Source organism: Cotesia glomerata, linkage group LG8, assembly GCF_020080835.1.
Source record: "Cotesia glomerata isolate CgM1 linkage group LG8, MPM_Cglom_v2.3, whole genome shotgun sequence".
NCBI classification, from domain to species: Eukaryota; Metazoa; Arthropoda; class Insecta; order Hymenoptera; family Braconidae; genus Cotesia; species Cotesia glomerata.
The window spans coordinates 7,909,471-7,930,726 of record NC_058165.1 but is presented as its reverse complement, the minus strand read 5'-3'; the positions used below and the strand labels follow the sequence as shown (position 1 = coordinate 7,930,726).

Genomic DNA, 21,256 nt, shown 5'->3' with positions numbered 1-21,256 from the left:
AGAGATTAAGATTTATTAGAGGTAAAGGTAAGTGGAAACTTAAAACGATAAAAAAATATTGGCTTAAGAGGTAGGTATTTATTGAAGGAAGGTAAATGCACTCTGGAGCAAATGCGATTGCGAATACGGTGGTTGCGGTCATTGAACGTCAATAAATCGATTTTATCAAGTCTATTGATTTTTATTATTATTATTATTTATATAAAATTTATGGAAAATAAAAAAAAATATCATTTAGAGCTTTTATTTTTCAATTCTGCGTTTTTTCGCAGGTTGTTATTTTTAAGGCAATCTAGTCATCTGACTCATCAGTTTCAAGGAAATTCTATGTCCTTTAAAATGATCTAATTCGACTTTTATTATTATTGTTATTGTTGTTGTTGTTTTTATTGAAGGTAAAAGGGGTGTTTTAGTTTTTTCTTTTTTTTTCAAGAAAAGTAATTTAAAAGATTGAAGAGTTTCTGCCTAGCCGGGGTAAGATGACTTTCAGCCAAGTATTGTGTATTGTCGTTAAAGGCTTTTAGCCGGATAAAAAGTAGAGCACTTTGTTGAATAGACTCTTGTTGACAGGACAAAGAAACTAAAATAATGGCAAAGTAGCAGAGTGGAAAAAAAGACTATTTTTAAAATTAAAATGCTGTATGAAATTCTTTCGGAGTTCTTTAACCCTTTCGAACGGTTTTTGTTATCGTTTATCATCAGTTTTATCTTTTTTTTGTTTAATGATACTTGGATGGGAGATAAAATCTTGTTTTTTTAATTGAAGATATTTTGCACGTTTGGCAATTATAAATTATTGAGATTTTTAGTTGATTTTGCTTCGATTACTTGTTAACATTTTTTAATGAGAATTTTAACGAAAATAATAAAAATTTTTTTTTTTTTTTTTTTTTTTCAATTTTAAATCGAAAACAATATTTTTGATTTGAAATCAGTTTAAAAAATTTTTATTTCATTATAATAATTATAATATTTCAATTTTTAGGAATTTTAATTAGTCGATTTATTAAAAAAGAATTAAAGACAAAATTCTGGGCTCTCTTTTGGATATAAAAAACATTATAAAAGACCTTTTTTGTAAAAAATTAAATTTTTTATAGAAAAAGTCCTCATCAATTTTTTCCTATTTCTTTTGATTTGGCCAAAATTCCAATTTCAATTATGTTAAAATTGATCTTGTGATTTTGTTAGCGGCATTATTTCCAAAATTTATTTCAATTATTTATTATTATTATAATATGAAAAAAATGACATCATAGAAGTAATAAATATTGTAAGAAACTCATAAGAAAAATGAGTTTATTAATAATCTTAAACAAATTTGGTGACAAGTATATAAGCATTAAGCCAATAAATTACTGTGATGTTATGTATGTGAAAATTTAAAAACATATATAATAACAAAATGAAAATAAAGTAAAGTTTCGAGTCAAGAGTAAAGAGTTAAGCAAAGATAAGACTCAAAGTTAATATAACATATAACATATAACATAGCACACTACTAGGCGCCTTCATATGTCACTTTTGAATCATCATTATGGAGCAGCGCCAAAAATCTCAGTATGTTATATCGGCATACTCTCTTGACTTTATTTATTTTATTTATTTGTACTCTCTCTCAACTTTTGAACGGGAGCCAAAGAATGCATGTGAATTTTTCCATTCATAACTAAACCTCTCTCCCGTTTTATTTCACAGCGACATGTCTTCTCTCAGTATTTATATTTATATTTATATATTATTATCAGACGAGTAAATCTCACCAATTTTATTATAATTTTGTGCAGTGTCAATTATATTTAGTTTGTTTTGTTAATTATAAATAATTTTCATGTTCAATTCTATTGTCTATTTTCCTTCCTAGCTCTATAACACAGATTGTAATTGTCATTGTTATTATTATTATATTTATAATGATATATTTAATTATTTTATTAATGTGTTTGTAAAAAAGGTCGTGCCTTCACTTTTTCATGCTCTATAAATTTATTTAATGTTAAAATAACTGAATTATTGTTAAATAAGCACATGGTTAAATTAAAAAAGAGAAATAGATATAATTATGAATGACAAATTTTAATTATTAAATACTTTTGTTATTAGATAGCGAGTATGTGCATGGATATGACACACGATCAAAAATAAATATTGTCTTCGTCATTATTGCTGGAATGTCTTGAGTATACAAGATAATAAAATAATTTAATTATTATTTATTCATTGTTATGATCTTGCAAAAATTTTTTTTTATAAGATTTTATTTTTATTTTTTTAAATAGGTATATTGTTTTTGGTTATTTTTATTTTCTAGATCATAATAATCAAACAAAATTAAAAATGATCGAGAAAACATTATGAAAAAAGTTCGCGATTTTCAGGACAAAAAAAATTTTAAGACCAAAATAATGGAAATAATCCAAAAATTATAGAAAAAATTTTTCATTTTACAACCGAAATCAGAAAAAAAAATAATGGAAAAAATTAAGAAAATTTTAAAATAAAAAATACAGAAAAAAAATTTTTTCTACGCGAATTTAGAAAGTGGTAACAAGTATGAAAAATAGTTATTTCAACGGTTGAATAATTTATTTAAATGACTAGAATGATCAATTATCATCATCATCTTCATCAGATCATCACTATAATGATAATAATAATAATAATTATTATTATAATAACAGCGTATGGAGTGTATAAAATATTGATGACAATGTTATGTAGGGAAAATATAAATGAGGCGAGTTCTCTACATAATTTCGTAGTTTGTATATCGTTATAATAACAGGTGCTAAAAGTTAAGTGCCAAGGCGCTACTGTCAATCAGTTAGTGGTAAGCCCAGTCCCAGTTACTAAATAGTTAGACGTTAATTTACACATTTCACTCACTATTCACTAATATATAATATATTATATACTATAATAAATTGTATCACAAGCTGCGCAAACAGGCCCTAGTTTTTTGCTAATTATTGCGCAAATTTTATTTTATTAATAGATTCAATTTTTTTTATTTATATTTATTTTTGTACTGTTTCTTATCTAATTATTTTTTTTTTATTTTTTTAAATGAATAACTTAATAAGGGAAATATTTGTACCATTTTTTATAAAATTTAAATTTCTGAACATTTTTTGTAAATAATATAGTAGTAAGAAAATTTTTAAAAAACATTGCATCGATAGTTTTTAAAATTTCTACTTTTTATAAATAATAATAATAATAATAATAATAATAATAATAATAATAATTGTAAAATAATTTTTTTGATTTTAAATTACAAAAATAAAAAAAAAAAAAAAAAGGTTTAAATTACAATTTTTTGTCATAATTCGAAGTATAGAATAAATATTATATAAAATTTACAAAGTAACAGTTGTGCAAAAATATTCTTCCCTTGCTGACGAAACTCAAGTGTTCCGTGATTAAAAATAATATTTTATGATAATCAAGTAAAGTTTTAATTTGAATAGTACTTACAAGATAATAATTATTGAAATACAGAATATACAATATACAGTATAAAAAGAATTAATTTCACTACAAAAGAATTAATAATTTATTTAATTATTTCCTGCGATTACCCTGATATTTCCTTCAAACTTAATTTTTTATAATAACGAATCAACGAATGTAATGAAAATTCCTGATCAGAAATATTTAAATTATTTTTATTATCTGCACAGAAGACATCAATTTTAAATGGCTTAACAAATAAACATACTTGAAAAATTTACCCGTAAAAATATAATAAATCACTTTTATCAATAAATACAGACAATGATATTGTTCAAGCTTTTAAAAATATATTAAAATACATTTTTTTATTAATTAAAAATCAGCAATCAGGATTTTTGACGGTAAACAAATGACATAGGTCATTAGGTCGTTTATTATTATTATTATTATTATTATTATTATTGAAAATTTATCTAAAGTACCTCATTGATATGCTTACAATAAGATATAAAAAAAATATATATTTTAAACATTTTTTAAATCCGTGGTTTTTTGCGGTTTTCGCGGCTTGCTATTTTTAACACAAACTAGACATATGGGTATTTATTTAAGGAAATTTTATGTACTATGAGCTCAGAGGCGGGCAATAGCCTAGTCGGCTCGGTGCCCTCTTTTCGAAAGAGTGGGACCCGGGTTCGATCCCGGCACGCACCACTATTTTTCAGTGATTATAAATAAAAATATGTGCGTGACGTTTCCAGCTTCTGAAAGTGGCAGAGATAGCCGGGCGGCACACGTCTGACTTGGGTGATCACCCATTTAAGCAACAACTTGAATGGGTGACCACTCTAGTCGGCGTTGGTTAGCGCGAGGGATCTCTGCACACTAGGAGAGGGGCCTAATGCTCCAGTGGTCGATAAAGAAGAGTTTCTTATCAATCACTGTAGACTTAGCCCAGCTCCGACTGTACTATCATGGGTTTTCTCTGTGGTTTCCCCATGGTTATGTTCCAACAGCCTGAGAGGTGAGGTTCAAGGTGAATACGGTACAGAAAGCACAAGTTGGTCCGCAGCCGCAAAAATTAAAAGTAAAAATGAAGTGTCGGGTGGGACTTGCTGAGGTCCAATATGAGAAATAGAAAAAGCGTAGAGCTAGGAGAAAAAGAGGAATCAGCCTTGTAAAAACCGAGAGGTGTACAAGTAAAGCATAATAATAATAAAAAAATGTACTATGACCTCATGTGGTTTATTATTATTATTATTATTATTATTATTATTATTATTATTATTATTATTGTATATTTAATATATGAAGATCGGTGTTTTAAATTTAATAAATCAAAGATAGTTAATATTATAAGCCAGCTACCCGATCCAAATTTTTGGAGAATGACTAATTTTTCATTATTAATTGTTCACCATAATATTTTATCGGTATGAAGTCTCAATACCATCAGAGAAAATTTAGGTGACGATAACAATTAAAATTTGTTTAGACAATTATTATTAGAGAAAGATGTAATTTTTTACTCAGTGTAACTTTTTTCAGTGACTGAAAAAATAATTCGGACAATTTGGATCGGGTAGCTGGCTTATAATATTAACTATCTTTGATTTACTAAATTATTATTGTTATTATTATTATTAAAAAACACGGTAACAAAAGAATTTAACAAAACTCGTAATTGGATTACATAAGATAATTTAAAAATGTATAGTTACCGACATGTAACATAAAATATGTATTAAAATAAATGTCCACGTGACACACGTCGCGTTTGACAAATGTGCTATGCGGTTTACGTTATATATAATACTACATACTACATAGTACATACTACACACTATATATATATAATTTTATAATATAATGACAAAGTATAAGTATAATAATAATAATAATAATAATAATAATAATAATATTATTATTATTGTTAATATAACAACTAGCTCGCCTTGGCAGCCCGGATCGATTGCCATACGATAATCGATAAACACGTGTGCCTACACTCATCATCATCGTCAATATCAAGTGTCCATCATCTACCTCTCCTGCCTGTTACTTTTTATTCCACGCGATCCACAGTTATTATTTATTATTTTAATATTTATAGTCATTGCCAAATAGAAGCCTCGCTATTAATGTGACATCTGCATAACCGCCAGCCCACTTCAATTTTTTTTTTTTTTTTTTTTTTTTTTTTTTACATAATAATAATAAAAAAAATATTGTATAAACTTCAGAATTCATTTAATTTGTAAAATTTATTAATTATTTAATAAATCAGCGGATAAAATTATTCAAATTAAAAATTTTGGATAAATGATAATTGATAGAATAAAATAAATAAATAAATGATTGATAGACGGAATTAATTTTGATGAAACAGTGAGTTTTAAGTGGCTATTTGCAGGCGTCGCGACGCCGAGGTATTCCGACTGACGCCGGCCTCATTAAGCCCACGCATTGAGAGTTAATAAAAAAAGTAATGCTACTTTTCATGAGAATGTCAGCGTCTGCATCTACATTTGCATTTAGACTAATCTAGGTATTTACTAACAATATAAATTCTATTCAACAATTATTAGTTTAGTTACGGTATTTTTAGAGAGTAAATGTTAATATTTATGGATTATTAATTACCTTTATGTCGAGGTGAGCGACGTTAAGAGAGTGGAGAAACGCTATTCCTTCGAGGATTTGACGGAGTAGTCGGACTACTTGACGTTCTTCGGGTACCTCGTCTTTGTCTAACACCATTTGTAATTCACCACCAGGCGCTCTAGAATTATTTATTTTTATTAGGATGTTATAAACATAATTATTAAAGCTTAAAATAAAAGGAAATTAAAAATTTTAACGATTTTTGATAATAAGTATATTAGTACATTATAAATTATTATTAAGAAAAATATTTTGTTAGTACTAATAGTTTTTTTTTTGTTTTAATAAAGGTCAGATGCTTGATTTATTTCATTATAAAAATGTTAGGTAAAAAAGATTGATTGGAATTTCTATAAATATTGAAGTATATAAAAATTATTGATAATAAAAATGTAATAGGTTAATAAAAAGTCAGAAACAAAAATAGTAAAATTGTTGATAAAGTGATTATAAATAATTTCTTATTATTAATTAAAAAGAAAAGATTAATTTATTAAAATCTAGAGGAGAATAAAGTAAAATTTTTAGTGACAAAAATTGAATAGTCGAAAAATGCCTTAGCGTGAGGTAAAAGTCTTTGAAGACTAAACGTGGGAGGTCGGGGATCGATTCCCGGCGATATTCAAAAATAACTTTAATGGTTTCTTTTCAATAAATTAGTGTGAATATAACAATTATCGTGCTTTGGGAAATTTTTAATAAAATTTTCGATAGTAATAATAATAATAATAATAATTTATAAATTTTTCTCAAATAAAGAAAAAAAAAAAAAGAAAATTTTCGTTCTGAAATTGGTCCAACTAAATTTGGATTTTGTCATTCCAATTATTATTATTATTATTATTATTATTATTATTATTATTGTTTTTATTATTATTATAATAAACTACTTACAATTCAAGAACTAAAACCATCTCAGTGTTAGTTTCAAAAACTTGATGAAGTGAAACTAATTGTGAACAATGTGCAGCAGCATCAAGTACTGCGACTTCATGGAGTGCTTCCGCCCTGAGCTCTTGAGCACGTCGTCTCTTTCTCAAAAACTTAGCAGCCCACTGACGACCACTTGATCTTTCCCTGCATCGCCTCACCGTCGCGTACTTCCCCCTGTAACAACAATTAATAAACAAACATAAATAAAAATATAAATAAAAAACAAGATTAATTAAAGTAGACATAAATCCTCATCTGACCCTTGTCGATCCCGAATGACAGATGGTAAATTAATAGCGACAATCGCTACTCGAAATGTATGTAGATAAATTAACAGCAGGTCAATAGCTCTTCTCTAATATATACTTATAATACTTATAACTTATAACTTGGGTTTATTTATTTTATTTTTACGCTTGACTTGAATTAAATGGATCACTTAATATTAAACTTGGCTTAACTTTGATAAAATAATATTAACATTAATATTAATAAAGACCCTCGCTCGAATAATCTCATACACAATATACAACATTATTTACACCATTTTTATCCGACTGCGGATGTTCGAAGGAAAGGGTCTGTAGTCGGCAGATATGAGTTATTAATGCGGTCAATGTTACCCACTATTATATATTATATATTATATTATACTAGATAAAGACATTTCATATTATTATTATTATTATTATTATTATTATTATTATTATTATTATTATTATTATTATTGTATCTTTTCCAGCGTCTGCTTTGTTCTTTACATTTTATTTTTTAAAACAGTGGTAGTTTAAAAAAAAAAAGACTTTTCAAGTACGTACGTCTACCTTATGTTACTCAAACTGAAGCGTTTCATACGTGGATGTCTTGGTCGCGTTTTTATCTCAAGAGGAAGAAGAGAAACAGAATAGAACCCTAGAGTAACTAAGTACGTAAGCGCGAGAAATCGCGTCGTGGCCTGCTGCCTCGGATTTCTCCACGGAAATGCAAACCTACGCTTTGCAAAACCATCATCGCTCAACTGCACGAGTTCGTGTATAACGTGCCTTATATATTTTAGATTTTTTATGTTTTACAGTGCTATTAATAAATAAAAACATTCAGGGATGGATACAATGGAGATTTTTTCACCGAGCTGGGACTCGAACTCGGATCTTTTGTGTCGGATTCTACAATCATATGTCTTAATTCTTATAAAAAAGTATAAAAATTTGAAATTGAAATTATGACTAAAATGAAGAGGCGGGCAATAGCCTAGTCGGCTCGGTGCCCTCTTTTCGAAAGAGTGGGACCTGGGTTTGATCCCGGCACGCACCACTATTTTTCAGTGATTATAAATAAAAATATGTGCGTGACGTTGCCAACCTCTGAAAGTGGCAGAGATAGCCGGGCGGCACACGTCTGACTTGGGTGATCACCCATTTAAGCAACAACTTGAATGAGTGACCACTCTAGTCGGCGTTGGTTAGCGCGAGGGATCTCTGCACACTAGGAGAGGGGCCTAATGCTCCAGTGGTCGATAAAGAAGAGTTTCTTATCAATCACTGTAGACTTAGCCCAGCTCCGACTGTACTATCATGGGTTTTCTCTGTGGTTTCCCCATGGTTCTGTTCCAACAGCCTGAGAGGTGAGATTCAGGGTGAATACGGTACAGAAAGCACAAGTCGGTCCACAGTCGCAAAAATTAAAAGTAAAAATGAAGTGTCGGGTGGGACTTGCTGAGGTCCAATATGAGAAATAGAAAAAGCGTAGAGCTAGGAGAAAAAGAGGAATCAGCCTTGTAAAAACCGAGAGGTGTACAAGTAAAGCATAATAATAAAAATAAAATAAAAAAATTATGACTAAAATGAAGGAAATACGAAAAATGATAAGAAAATTTTTTTGTAGAAAATTTTGTACTTAACAAAAAAGGTCCTCATAAATTTTCTTATATCTCCAATATTTTACTCACAATCTTAATTCAAACTATTCACAAAGGAATTTTTTTGTAAATCTGCAGCACGCAAATTATTTATTCTTTCAGCTGTTCAAATGAATCAATTTGAAATTCCACTCGTACAAAATATAAATTCATATCCCTGATATTGGATCATCAGAGTAATAAGTATGAAAATTGAAGTGCTCGTAATATCATTTACATTGCGAAATTGCATTACGAGAAAGCTGTCCGTTCCTGTTATTGTTATTGTTATCATTGAAACGATCCAACAAATAAAACTGTGGCCTTAATTTAACGCCCCTTAATTCACCGAGCGCCTCTTTGTTCTCTGGCTGTTGGATCTCCACGAAAATAGCCAGTCCGCCCGTAATTAGCCGGCTAATCATTCACATTAAAATCCCCTTTTACCCTCTATTTCGAGCCCGCGGTTTAATTCGGGTGTTGGCAAAGCTAAAAAGTATCCGGATGACAAATGCAATGCCCACTGGCTTTTTTTACACTCGTCCTTTCTATTTTACGAGTAAGTACTGAATATACACACCGCAGACCACGACCTACATCCTCTTACCAATTTCTCGTCCCTTTTTTTATTTTATTTTATTTCTTTAATCGTATGTGTACTCCCACTACCCTAATTACTTTCTCGAACAAACAATTACTAATTATTAATTAAAAATTCAATTTATCTTTCAATGTAACCATAAATATTATCAATATTATTAATGATAAATATTAAGTCCAAGTCAAAGGTCAGACTTGCCTCCACTCTTGATGTAAATCTTATTTTTACTTTAGATTACTTGATACTTTAAATCCGATAAATTTAATATCAAATTATTCATTGTAGATATATATTTAGCACCCCTGACAATCATAAATCCATCATAAGAATATTAATATACCTTCCGGGTATATCTTCAACCGTATGATAAATAATATACAATATATGTTTTATGATATAAAAGGTTTTATGCAGTAGCCCATCAGGAGTTAGCTCCTGTTGATACATCAAACATGTAGAAAGCATTTTACTTTCACTCGTTCATCAACAATATAAACATATACATATATTTATATATATGTGGAGCATTCCATGGTAAACGGACAGTTTAAGAATTTTGTTTTCGAGTCACTTTAATTTTTAAATTCCAGAGTTTAAAACATTGAAAATGTTCCAAATAATGCGGAATATTTTCAAAAAAACGTCCATATGTAGGCGAGTAAGTCTTTTTTTTTGTTGTGCGATATCTTTAAAATGAATCAGCTCATTTGAACGCGTAACACGGTAATTGGAAGGGTTATCTAAGCTTTAAATCTGATTCAATTTTAAAATTAATCGGTCGAATAGTTTTGAAGTTAATGAGAAAAATGACTGGGTCAAGAACACTAATCTTGAAATTTTCTTGATAAATTCACTTTTGACGATAACTCTTGAACTAATGATCAGATTTGAATCCGGTTTGCGGTCATCGATCCAGTTTTAACCCTTTAGCCTCTGTTAAAATTTGGAATGAATCGGTCAGGTAGATTTGGAGTAATCTAAAAAAAACACTGAATCAAGAATACTAATGTTGAAATGATCTTGATCTGTTAATTTTTTACGACAACTCTTGAAATAATTATCCGATTTGAAATTTTCTATTCAGTATTCCAACCTCTTGACATTGATAAAATTTGGAATAAATGAATAAATCGGTTAAGTAGTTTTGAAGTTACCAAAAAAAAATACTGGGTCAAGAAGACTCATGTCAAAATTTTCTTGATCTGTCTACTTTTGGCAATCGCTCTTGAATTAATCAATCAATTCGAATTTAGTTTGTGCAAAATTGAGGGTTTAAAAAATCCTTATTTTTATTTAACATTACAATTATCATTATTCTACGTTAGAAATGTATGACCATTTTCTTTCTTCCGTTAGCATATCTAATTTTACATGAAATTTCAACACCTTTGGAATAAAGAGTAGAAGATAATGATTAATGATTTGAATAGTTATAATACTATTTTATTTGTTTGTTTGTTTAGTGAAATAGTAGAGAGAAGGACTTATCACGATGGGACGTCGATGAACATAGAACGTATGTCAGGGTCTGAACTGATGTTCCCACGATGAGTTAGCACGCTAAAATGTCTGGTGTTGGTCTTGAGTCTAGTTGTTCAGCTCAGCTCAAGTCTTTATGTAGCCAAGTATTATGTCGTTAGTATAGTAATAGACACCGCGATAATGAACCTTCCGGTTAGCGGTCGGTCAAATCGTTTAGTTATTTTTCAGGTGTTAAGGTCAACGACCTGGGTCATGCTGGATACTTTCCATAATTTAATGCATGGACTATTTTTTTAGATTGTCGTTCATTTTTTTTTTAATTGTTATTAAAACGTTTTCAAGTAAGAGAATTCAAAGATTACCGGCGAATATGTGTAATAAAAAGCATTAATTAGTATTAAATTTAGAAGATAACAAGTGTATAAATTAAAAGCATTTGAATTACACAAGAAATCTAATCCGGGAGGTGATTTATAGCAATAGGTAAACAGTTAATAAAAATAAACTAAAATAAACATGAGTTTAATTTTCTTAATTGCTAAAAACAGTGACTGGGATAATTAATAGCGGATAGTTTGCTTTCCGCGTTTAGTTACCATCCTACCCATACCCATGTAATGAGATAATTAGACTTAGGCCTACATAACAAGAAAATTATAAACCGAGCGAGCAACTTTCATCTTACACCTATGGGAATAATCTTTTATTATTTTTAACATTCTTGACTCATTGTTTCTTTGAAATTGTTTCAAAACTACTTAATCAATTTTTTTCAAAATTTATTTGAGACTAAGGGGTAGAAAACTAAACCGGATATGAAAAACTCGGTTCAAATCGGGTAATTAGTTCTAGAGTTATCGTCAAAAATTTATAGATCAAGAAAATTTAAAGATTAGTGTTCTTGACCAAGTGTTTTTTTTCTTCAAATAACTTCAAAATTACTTGACGGACTAATTTCAAAGTTCATCAGGATCTAAAAGTTAGCAAACTGCATCGATTGCCAAAACGCAAAATTAAATTGAATAATTTGTTCCATATTTATCACCAAAAGTGGATGAATCAAAAAAGTTTTCCAATTAATATTCTTGACCCAGTAATTTTTTTCAGTAACTTCGAAACTACTCGAGCAATTTACTTTAAAATTTATGAGGACTTGTAGGATTTATATCAAAATGGAATACTATGACCTAGATTTAAATCAATCGAATCGTTTTAGAGTTATTATCAGATAAAAAAATTCCAGTTTTCGGTAATTTTTTCTAATTATTGATAAAAAAACTTGAATTTTTTTATAACTTTCCTTAATTATTACTCTACTGAACTCAAATTCAGAGCAGTGATGCAACGAATCCGTGACAGTGTGATGATTAGATCGATAGGCGAGTAAAAATCACCGTCACGGCGTTATGAAGAGTGAGCACGATGCAAGATGGCATGACAGCACCTTCTGCAACGAGTGTAACTCGTGCATAAAATTCTCTAGTGGATACGGAGGCGGAGGCCGATCTATGGGAAAATGAGACACCAATCTTTCTCTAGTCATTGCTTTAGCTGTTGCTCTACTCAAGATGGAGATTAAATAAATAGATTAAAATAATATTACTATTACAGGTAAAGTATGAAAGTATGTATTATGCAGGATTGCATGATGAGGAGGTAAGGTGAGGGTATTTTACCGGCAAAGATCCGGTATAATTGCACTTGAGACACCTTTGAAATGGCGATCAAGAGATTGATCCACTCAGTGATTATTATTGGCCTCGTGCCACGCGATCCTTTTATGTGCAAATATACAGATACACTTATTGATCAAGGGTTGTATTAGTAGACCGGGTTTTGCATGACTCTGGAATGTAAACGATCGACCTGGATGATCACTAATCGCCAGTATAAGTATAAGTGCTTTCAAATGAGAAAAAATATTTGTTCGTTGGAAAGGTTACTCCAGTTTTGATTTTTTCCAGACCAGATCGTGAGAAATTGATGATTTTTTCTTTCAGGTTGTGTTTTTTTGAGTTGCAAGATAAGATTAATTATCGATCGGTGGTCTGGTGTCTCGTTAACGCTGGACTTGACACCCGATACTTGATTAGTTTTAATTTAAATGACTTTTTTCCACGTCTTTTCCTGGCTAACCGCAAGGTATCGGGTAAGGGAGACTGAACCGGTGAGTAGAGTATTATATAGTACGTAGTATATAGTAGTTCAGGCCAGATGAGAGATGAGGGTATTTATGTTTATATTTATATACAAGAGCCGTTTGGTTAATGGCCGTACACCGGTTTAAAATCGCGTTCAGGGAATAGAATACGCAAAAGAAAATTCTTCGATCTCGTATCATCATTACAGTCCCGTAAGCAACATTAAATTGTTATTGAGTTTTTATTTTCCGAGACTTTATAAAAACTGCTTTATGTAATAGTTTTAATTTTTATTAAACCTTTAGTTCTGTTAATGAAACGGGTTTTGGTGGAATACTATAAACATTTTTTTCAATTATACTGTTATATTTTAAGTGGTATAATTGATCGGAGGCATGATCAGTAGAGAATCTAAGAACATAACAAAATTGTTTCATTCAAAATTAGTAGCATGAATCACAGATAGTGGACTTTTTTTTTTTTTTTATAATTTTAAAACTACTTTACCGATATATTCTGAATTTTATCAGGGTCTGAAGGGAGAAAAACTTAATCGATTGCCACAAACCACGCTCAAATCGGATAATTAGTTAAATAGTTATCGTCGAAAATGAGTGGATCAAGAAAGTTTTTTTTATTATTATTCTCGAGCCAATGATTTTTTTAAACAACTCCAAAACTATTTGTCCGATTTAGTTAAAAATTAAACCATTTTCCCATGGCACATTGTTCACTTATATATATTTCAATTCATGCATCACAGATGGCGCATTGTCTAACTAGATGTATATTTAACACAATATAAATTTCTCTTTCAAGCAATTTATCGTTTCACACAGACACTAATCTAAAAAAAGTAAAAATTTAAAACTTTTTATTATGACTATCTTACTCGGTGGTTATTGCTTGGATTAATAAAATAAAAAAAGTTAAATTTTCTATGACTAAGAATAACTAAGATATAATATCTCTTTCAGCTGAGTATAAAGAAGATGCGCGAGGAAGTCACGAAGAGCTAGAAAAAGTGTTAGATGCTAGCCCAGGAAGTTGAGTTTAATAAAATACCTGTAGTAGTATGAATATAATATATACTAGAGAGTACATAAGGATAGATAGAAATATAAGATTCCGTACACGACCTCGAGGGAGGTCTCCGAGGTGCGGTTACGATGAGACCACACTCAAGGATCTCGGCGACTACGTCAAGAATACTCAGATTATATATATATTATATTTTATTTTATTTCATTATACTGTACACAATACATTGTAAAAGTACAATGTAAAACGTACATTAAATAAATATGTGTGGACCGCGAGTGGGGGAGGGTGAAAGTTAAAGTAATATTACAAGATACAGACGAGAAAAACAGTTTTCATGAGCAAGAGGCAGGAGGTGATGGCCTCGCCAGTGAAAACGACACCCACACCTATTATCCTTTATAAATATAAACATTTCTCTTGTAAAACGTCATCGGGATTGACGATCTCCTTAAGAACGTTATTTACATACGGTAATAAGACCTTTTTATCGGTACTTTCGTTTTAAATCGGTTCTTTATTGGCAACCTCAAGATATTTGTTTAGAATTTTACTAGCTTTAGTTTAACTTTGTTACACGAAAAAAATAGATGTTTTGGCTCTAAAAAATCTTGATTTAAGGAAATTATTTTCTTAGGAAATTAATTTTAACATAATTGATTTAAGGAAATTAATTTTGGTAAAATAATTTTGCAAGCGAGAAAGTGTAGCCACCTACCGGCGAAACCAAAGACTTTCCGCAAAATTTGAAATGATCAACCGTTGTATTTTTTTATTTCTATTTTAACAATAACAAGTGAATACTATCAATCACTCGCTTCACTGGGCTTGAGTTGAAATTTGCATATTTTTAAGTAAACCAATTTTATAATTTTTCATCAGCAATTACCCGTAATTATGTTCTTCAGCACTTTTGTAAGGACTTATAATTTTTTATTTGTGAACGTATATGCTGTCAATATAATAGAAATGCCTCACAAGTTCATCTTTAGAACGAAAAATGATTTTTAGTTTTATATACTGACATTTCTATAATCGTAATTAAAATTTTATTTAACTTTAAAAATATTGAATTAGTCAATCAATAATACAGTTGTTATGTTTTATTTACTTAAATAAAATTACCAAAGAAACTAACAAAATATCAAAAAAATATTATAAACTTAAAAGATTAACTGAGAAACTTTGCATTTCATGAGATTAATTTGACGTCTATTGGTTTGATAGATTTGTTCAGTTAAGCATTTATAAAAAAGATCTCTTCATTTATTAATACGGATATAGATTATTGAAGATGTATATTTAGTTTATTATTTGGACATGTTGTTCAAAAATATAAAAACTATTATGAACAGTTAATTAGTTTAATTGGTTAATTTCAGCCTACCCTAGTAGAAATGAAATCGAGTTTTTAGCCAGTAACTGGCCAGTTTGACTAGACTTAAACCAGTAACTGGCCAGTGTAATATCGAGTTTCTGTCAAGTAACTGGCCAGTTTTACAAGAGATCTAACAAAACATGGCGGCCTTCGTGAAACTGTCAATTGAGAATTTTCAGGTTATCAAGGGTTAATAAAACAGTCAAAAAAAATAAAAGTGATGTTTAATAAACGAAATGATTTAAAAGTTTCATTTATATTTATATTATATAATAGATAAAATTATTAGACTAATAAATTAATAATAATATATCTAACAATGAAATAATAAAATAACTATTTTTTATTGGAGATAAATAATAATGCGTACAGGTTAATAAAAAAAAATAAACAGACATACACACTCGTAAAAGTACAGTGTCAGTGTGACCAATGTTTATGATTTAGTTGTAGGTGGCGCGATTTCGAGTTTTTACTCTATATCGCTGGCCAGTTACTGGTTTATATCGAGTGAAAACTCGATTATTTCTACTAGGGTAACAGTTAAAATAAACTTTGAAAATTAATTATAATTTTAATTATATTTGATATTAAATAAACACACAAAAATTATTATTTTGTAACTTAAAAAATCTTGTTTAGAGATGAGCAATTGTGGATGGATTGGATACGAAAACCTTTGTCCGGAAATATCGCATCTTTTGGTACAAGGTTTCCATCTATTGGTTCAGTAGTTTTTTGAATTAAGCATTATAAAAAGCATCTTGATTTATTAATATAGAAATATTTTTTTCGAAAAGTGCAATGTTACAGTAATCCCTTTTATTTTAATTGTCAGTAGACAATAAAACAATCTCAACTCTGTTGTAATGTTTTTTCTTATGAGAAGCAATCCCTCCATAACAAAACGCATTCCTCGCGTTCACCAACCGTATCCTGACTCAAGTCCTATCCGTAACTTTGTCGACTCAAGTCACGATTTCAACTGCAACTTCAGCTTCCGAATTAAATTCACTTCATTTAATTTCATTTCGATTTCAATTTTTTGATTACATTCTACTTCTTCGGCTTCTTCATTTAAAATTTTTGTTGGTCGGTTGGATCTTTGATGCCTGATTTAAGATGTGGCACTAATATTCCTTATTTTTTTGAGATAACTTATATTATATTTAACGATTTTTAAATTTATCCGGCCTACGATTCTCTAGGAAGTGATTTTTTGTGTAGGATGCCCATTAATTCAGGGCATTGAGAATCACTCATTAGAATATATACGATATATATATATATATATATATATATATATATATATATATAGCATATATATATATATATATATATATATATATATATACATTAATACTTGAGGTAAATTACAGTTATATTTTCTAATCTAACGACAAAATCGTTCCACTCACTCCTCACTCCACACTCCACACTCAGTGACCTCGAACTCATTTAGTTTAACTTAACTTAACTTTACTTCGCTTGCTAATATAATATAATATAATCCAATCCGGTGTAATGTAATGTAAGAATACGTATTATGTACAGTCACATAAACCACCGTCTACGTATCCTCCAGATAAAGAATTAAATGTAGAGTATAGTGAGCCGAGATTGTTCCGCAAACTAAAGTCATTTTTTTTCCACACTGATAGAAAATTTATGTTGACTCAAGAGATATTTTCTTGAGCTAAGAATTTATTTTGGAAGACAAATGATTATTTTGCTTTAAGAATTTCTTGTCTTGATTTAGATTTTCTTGGCTTAAGAGCTATATTATCTTCAATCGATACATTTGTTTTTCAATCAAAATAACATTATCGTTTAAAAAACTTAACAGGCGAGACCAGTGATTGCAGTTTCAATCGATTTAGCGAAACGAATGAAAATTTTGAAAAAACGTTTTTAGAGATAATAGATAATTTAATAAACTATTTCACCACAAAGCGTTTTTTTCAAAAATTTCATTCGTTTCGTGAAACCAATCGAAACTGCAATTGCTCTGCTGTTGGGAGTACGACAGAGATAGTTTCGTTGAACTCCGTGAGAGCAAAGCGAGAAAAAGATGGTCTCGCCTGTTAAAATAATTCATCAAAGTATATTTCAAAAACTAAATAGTCTTTAATTGTTATACCAAATAAAAATTATTTCTTGGAAATAAGTAAATTAATTAATGACTCAAAAAAAAAGCCATTTTTAACACAAGTCGGTAACATCTTGAATCAATGTTATCGCCTATCTTGAACCAAGAGACAAAAATTCTTGAAAGAAATATATCTATATCTACACGGGAAAAAAATTCTGGGAAAATTTACGATACAACTATTGTAAAGCTGGACTATACTTTTATTACTATTAATTGTCAAATATTTTAGAAGAAATAGTATATTACACACCTGTGGCAAGAAAATGAGAAATGTCTCAGAACACATATATGTTGCCCGAGGCGAAGCCGAGGTCGACATATATGTGATCTGAGATATTTATTATTTTGCTGCCATAGGTTTGTATACTATTTTTCTGTCCGACAGAGGCGGAAAGCGGCAATTTCGTTTAGCGCGGCGGGCCGAAAGTTGCCACTTTCCGCCTGGAGGGCAGAAAAAATACTATTTATTCATTAAGAAATACAATATTACTATTGTAAAAAGTAAGAGATGAAAATTTCCAGTGCTGCCTCTGTATCTTTCCAATAGAACTATAGCAAATTTTACAATAGTTGAATTGGAATGTTTCTCAATTAGTGTGAGTGATGGCCGTGCACAGCGCTAGACTCCGAGTTTATGTAAATGTTAAAGGATGTGGGTCTTAGTTTACCTCGGATAGCGTAGAGGGAGAGTCTCTGGCTGCCAACACAGAGTTCTGGGTTCGATTCCTAGATAGCACGAGAATGTCGGTTTCTTTTTTCGATTACTGTTCAGGTACCAATTAGTCCAACCTTCTATCTCTCTCCCTCCCTAATATTTCTTTTAAGAAAACCAACTGTGAATTTTTACAATAGTTGAATTGTAAAGTTCACAAACACATATTGTATAATTTGCTCTATAGTATCCGACTTTTTAAGATTCTTGCTAGTCTTATTTGTTGGATAAAATTTACAATAGTAGATCGTAAAAATTACTAAATGAGAAATATAGTCCACCGTTACTATTTTATTTAGTAAAAATTACAATAGTAAAATAGTAAAAACTCCTTCAATTTTCTTTCCGTGTAGTTTCAAGAGTTCAAGTTTTGAAGAAAAAAAGTTTCTTGAATCAAGATTGTTTTTCTATCAGTGCACTAACTTTCAAGGAATTAACTACTTTTAAATTATTAATTATCATTTAATTATATCATAATTAAAAAAATTTTTTTGTTTCCAGTAAAAAGAATAGTGGCGAGAAACGTCGTCTTCTATAGGTAGAAAATAGTATATTACACACCTAGGGAAGTAAAGTAAGAAATGTCTCAGATCACATGTAATTGTCGGCCGAGGCGAAGCCGAGGTTGACAAACATGTGATCTGAGGCTTTCTTATTTACTTCCCGTGGAGTGTATACTATTTTTTTGCTCGACGAAGGCAGGAAGCGGCACTTTCGTTTAGCGCAGCGGGCCGAAAGTTGACGCTTTCTGCCCGTCGAGCAAAAAAAAATATTTGTATTAGTTCTAGAGAGTCACCACAGGTGGCGCGCGGATGGAAGTCTGAGTTTTGAGTTTTTGCCGTACTTAGAGTATTTTGCTACATTGAGGGGGAACTCATGGCAGTATAATTATAAAATTCTATAGGAATTTATGTTTTAGTCCCAGAAATTGATTGCAATGACAATTAAAACTATAAATAAATTTTTTCGGAAGATATTGTGAGTTATAATAGATGTAATTGAATTTTTACTATAAGTTTGAAAACTATATTATTTTAATTCATTATATTTTTTGTTTGTCGACAATAATAAAATTTTTAAGAGCCGGTCCCTATGATTGCAGATTTTCATTTCTCTTCTAAACAAAGAAGTTTTTTGAAAAAAAAAAAACGCTCTGCTACGTAACAGATTTTTTAATTATCTATTTTATATCAGAGCATTTTTTTCGAAATTCTCTTTTGTTTAAGAGAAAAACATAAAACTGCAATTAACTTTATCATCACGAGTGCAACAAGGATAGTACCGTTTCTCGCCGTGAGTGCGACGCAAGAAAAAGATGGGACCGGCACTTAGTTCAAATTGATGTTTGAGTAGTGATAGTAAAAAATTTGAATAAAAAGAAACAGTATATTAGTTCGAGAGTGTCATACAGGTGGTGCGTAGATAAAATTCTCAAGTTTGAAATTTTTGCCGTATTTAGAATATTTTTCTTGATTCCGATGGAACTAATGGCAGTATAATAATAAAATTTCATAAAAACCTGTATATTTATCCTAAAAACTGATAATGAACAATATTAAAACTTTAAATTGTTTTTTTCAAGAGATATTATGGATTATAACTTGAAAAATTTATTTTTCGCCACCAATTAAAAAAATAAAAATTTTATTTATTAATTTATTAGGTGTTTTGAAACTTTTTTTTAATAAGATTTAAGACAATAATTGCCAATTAATACTTATGTTTAAATGAAATATTATTCTGTGTAAATTGAAACTAAAACAAATGAAATGATTGAGTAAAGTGAATTGACATTAAGATTCAACGCATGTAATTGACAAAAACTAACCGATTTAAGTAAATTAAATTATAAAATTTTTTATCTCCAGAATCGTTTTTTCGACTCAATTGATATTTCTTCATTTCACGCTTTATTTGTTAGCATCAAGGCCGCGTATCCGCTTTGCAATCAACGAAGAATTGAGTATTGTGGAAATAACAAAAAACGTTTCATACATCCATCTTTATAAAAATATATATATATATATATATATATATATATATATATATATATATATATATATATATATATATATATATACAAAAAGAGAAGTCATCAATTTCATTGAATTTGTTTCGTTCGGCCTTTATCGTGGCCTTGTTGAAGAATATTCCTATATATATTTATATTAATGTGATTGGTTAAAAGGCAAAATGGTTTAAGAAATTGATGCAGCCGATATTAAATTTTAAATTCACACCCACAGATATTGCGCAAATTTAATACAAGATTGAATAAAAATCTCAAATAAAAGGTAAATAATGTTTTTAAATGAATTTTATCGGTAATTATTATTATCATAATCACTTTTTTATTATCGTTATTATTATTATTCATTTATTTAATTTTTAAGGGTAATTTATAGTTTGTAACCTTTCGTAGTAACTAGTTGAGCAACAACGCCTTTGCTAACAAGAACATTACGTTCTCATAATAAATAATATATACTTGTATTTATATACTGACTCTTTAAAAGTCTATTGAAATCCGAGGATTGTTACATATAAAATTATTAGAATGTAATTGAGTAATTTGATAAATATTTTTAGTACTGTGGAAGCTTTTAGCGGCAATAAAATAAAATGTGATGGTATTAAATAAAAAAAAAACATACATATATATGTATATAAATGTAGGTTCATGTAGAATGTATAAATCTATATCAATTAGACTTTCTATACGTAATAGTCGAGCTGATCGAGGAGCTCTGTCAAGCGGCAAATTATTACCTAACGTTTTGAATTAAAGTCCTGTGCCAA

At 29.4% G+C, this 21,256-nt stretch overlaps 1 protein-coding gene and 1 long non-coding RNA gene across 2 annotated transcripts in view; one reads left to right on the top strand and one right to left on the bottom strand.

The window, feature by feature from the left end:
- LOC123270293 (serine/threonine-protein kinase 17B-like) overlaps positions 1 to 21,256 on the bottom strand; it is a 56,980-nt gene that overhangs the window by 10,655 nt on the left and 25,069 nt on the right. Inside the window, exons 2-3 of the mRNA XM_044736286.1 lie at positions 7,015 to 7,227; positions 6,100 to 6,238 (exon numbers count right to left, since the gene is read on the bottom strand). Coding sequence (XP_044592221.1) covers positions 6,100 to 6,238; positions 7,015 to 7,227 — 352 coding nt within the window. The remainder of the gene's footprint in view (positions 1 to 6,099; positions 6,239 to 7,014; positions 7,228 to 21,256) is intronic.
- LOC123270294 lies at positions 1,982 to 19,771 on the top strand. The gene is made up of 3 exons (XR_006510560.1): positions 1,982 to 1,995; positions 14,511 to 14,515; positions 19,539 to 19,771. It is a non-coding gene; the product is annotated as an uncharacterized LOC123270294 (long non-coding RNA).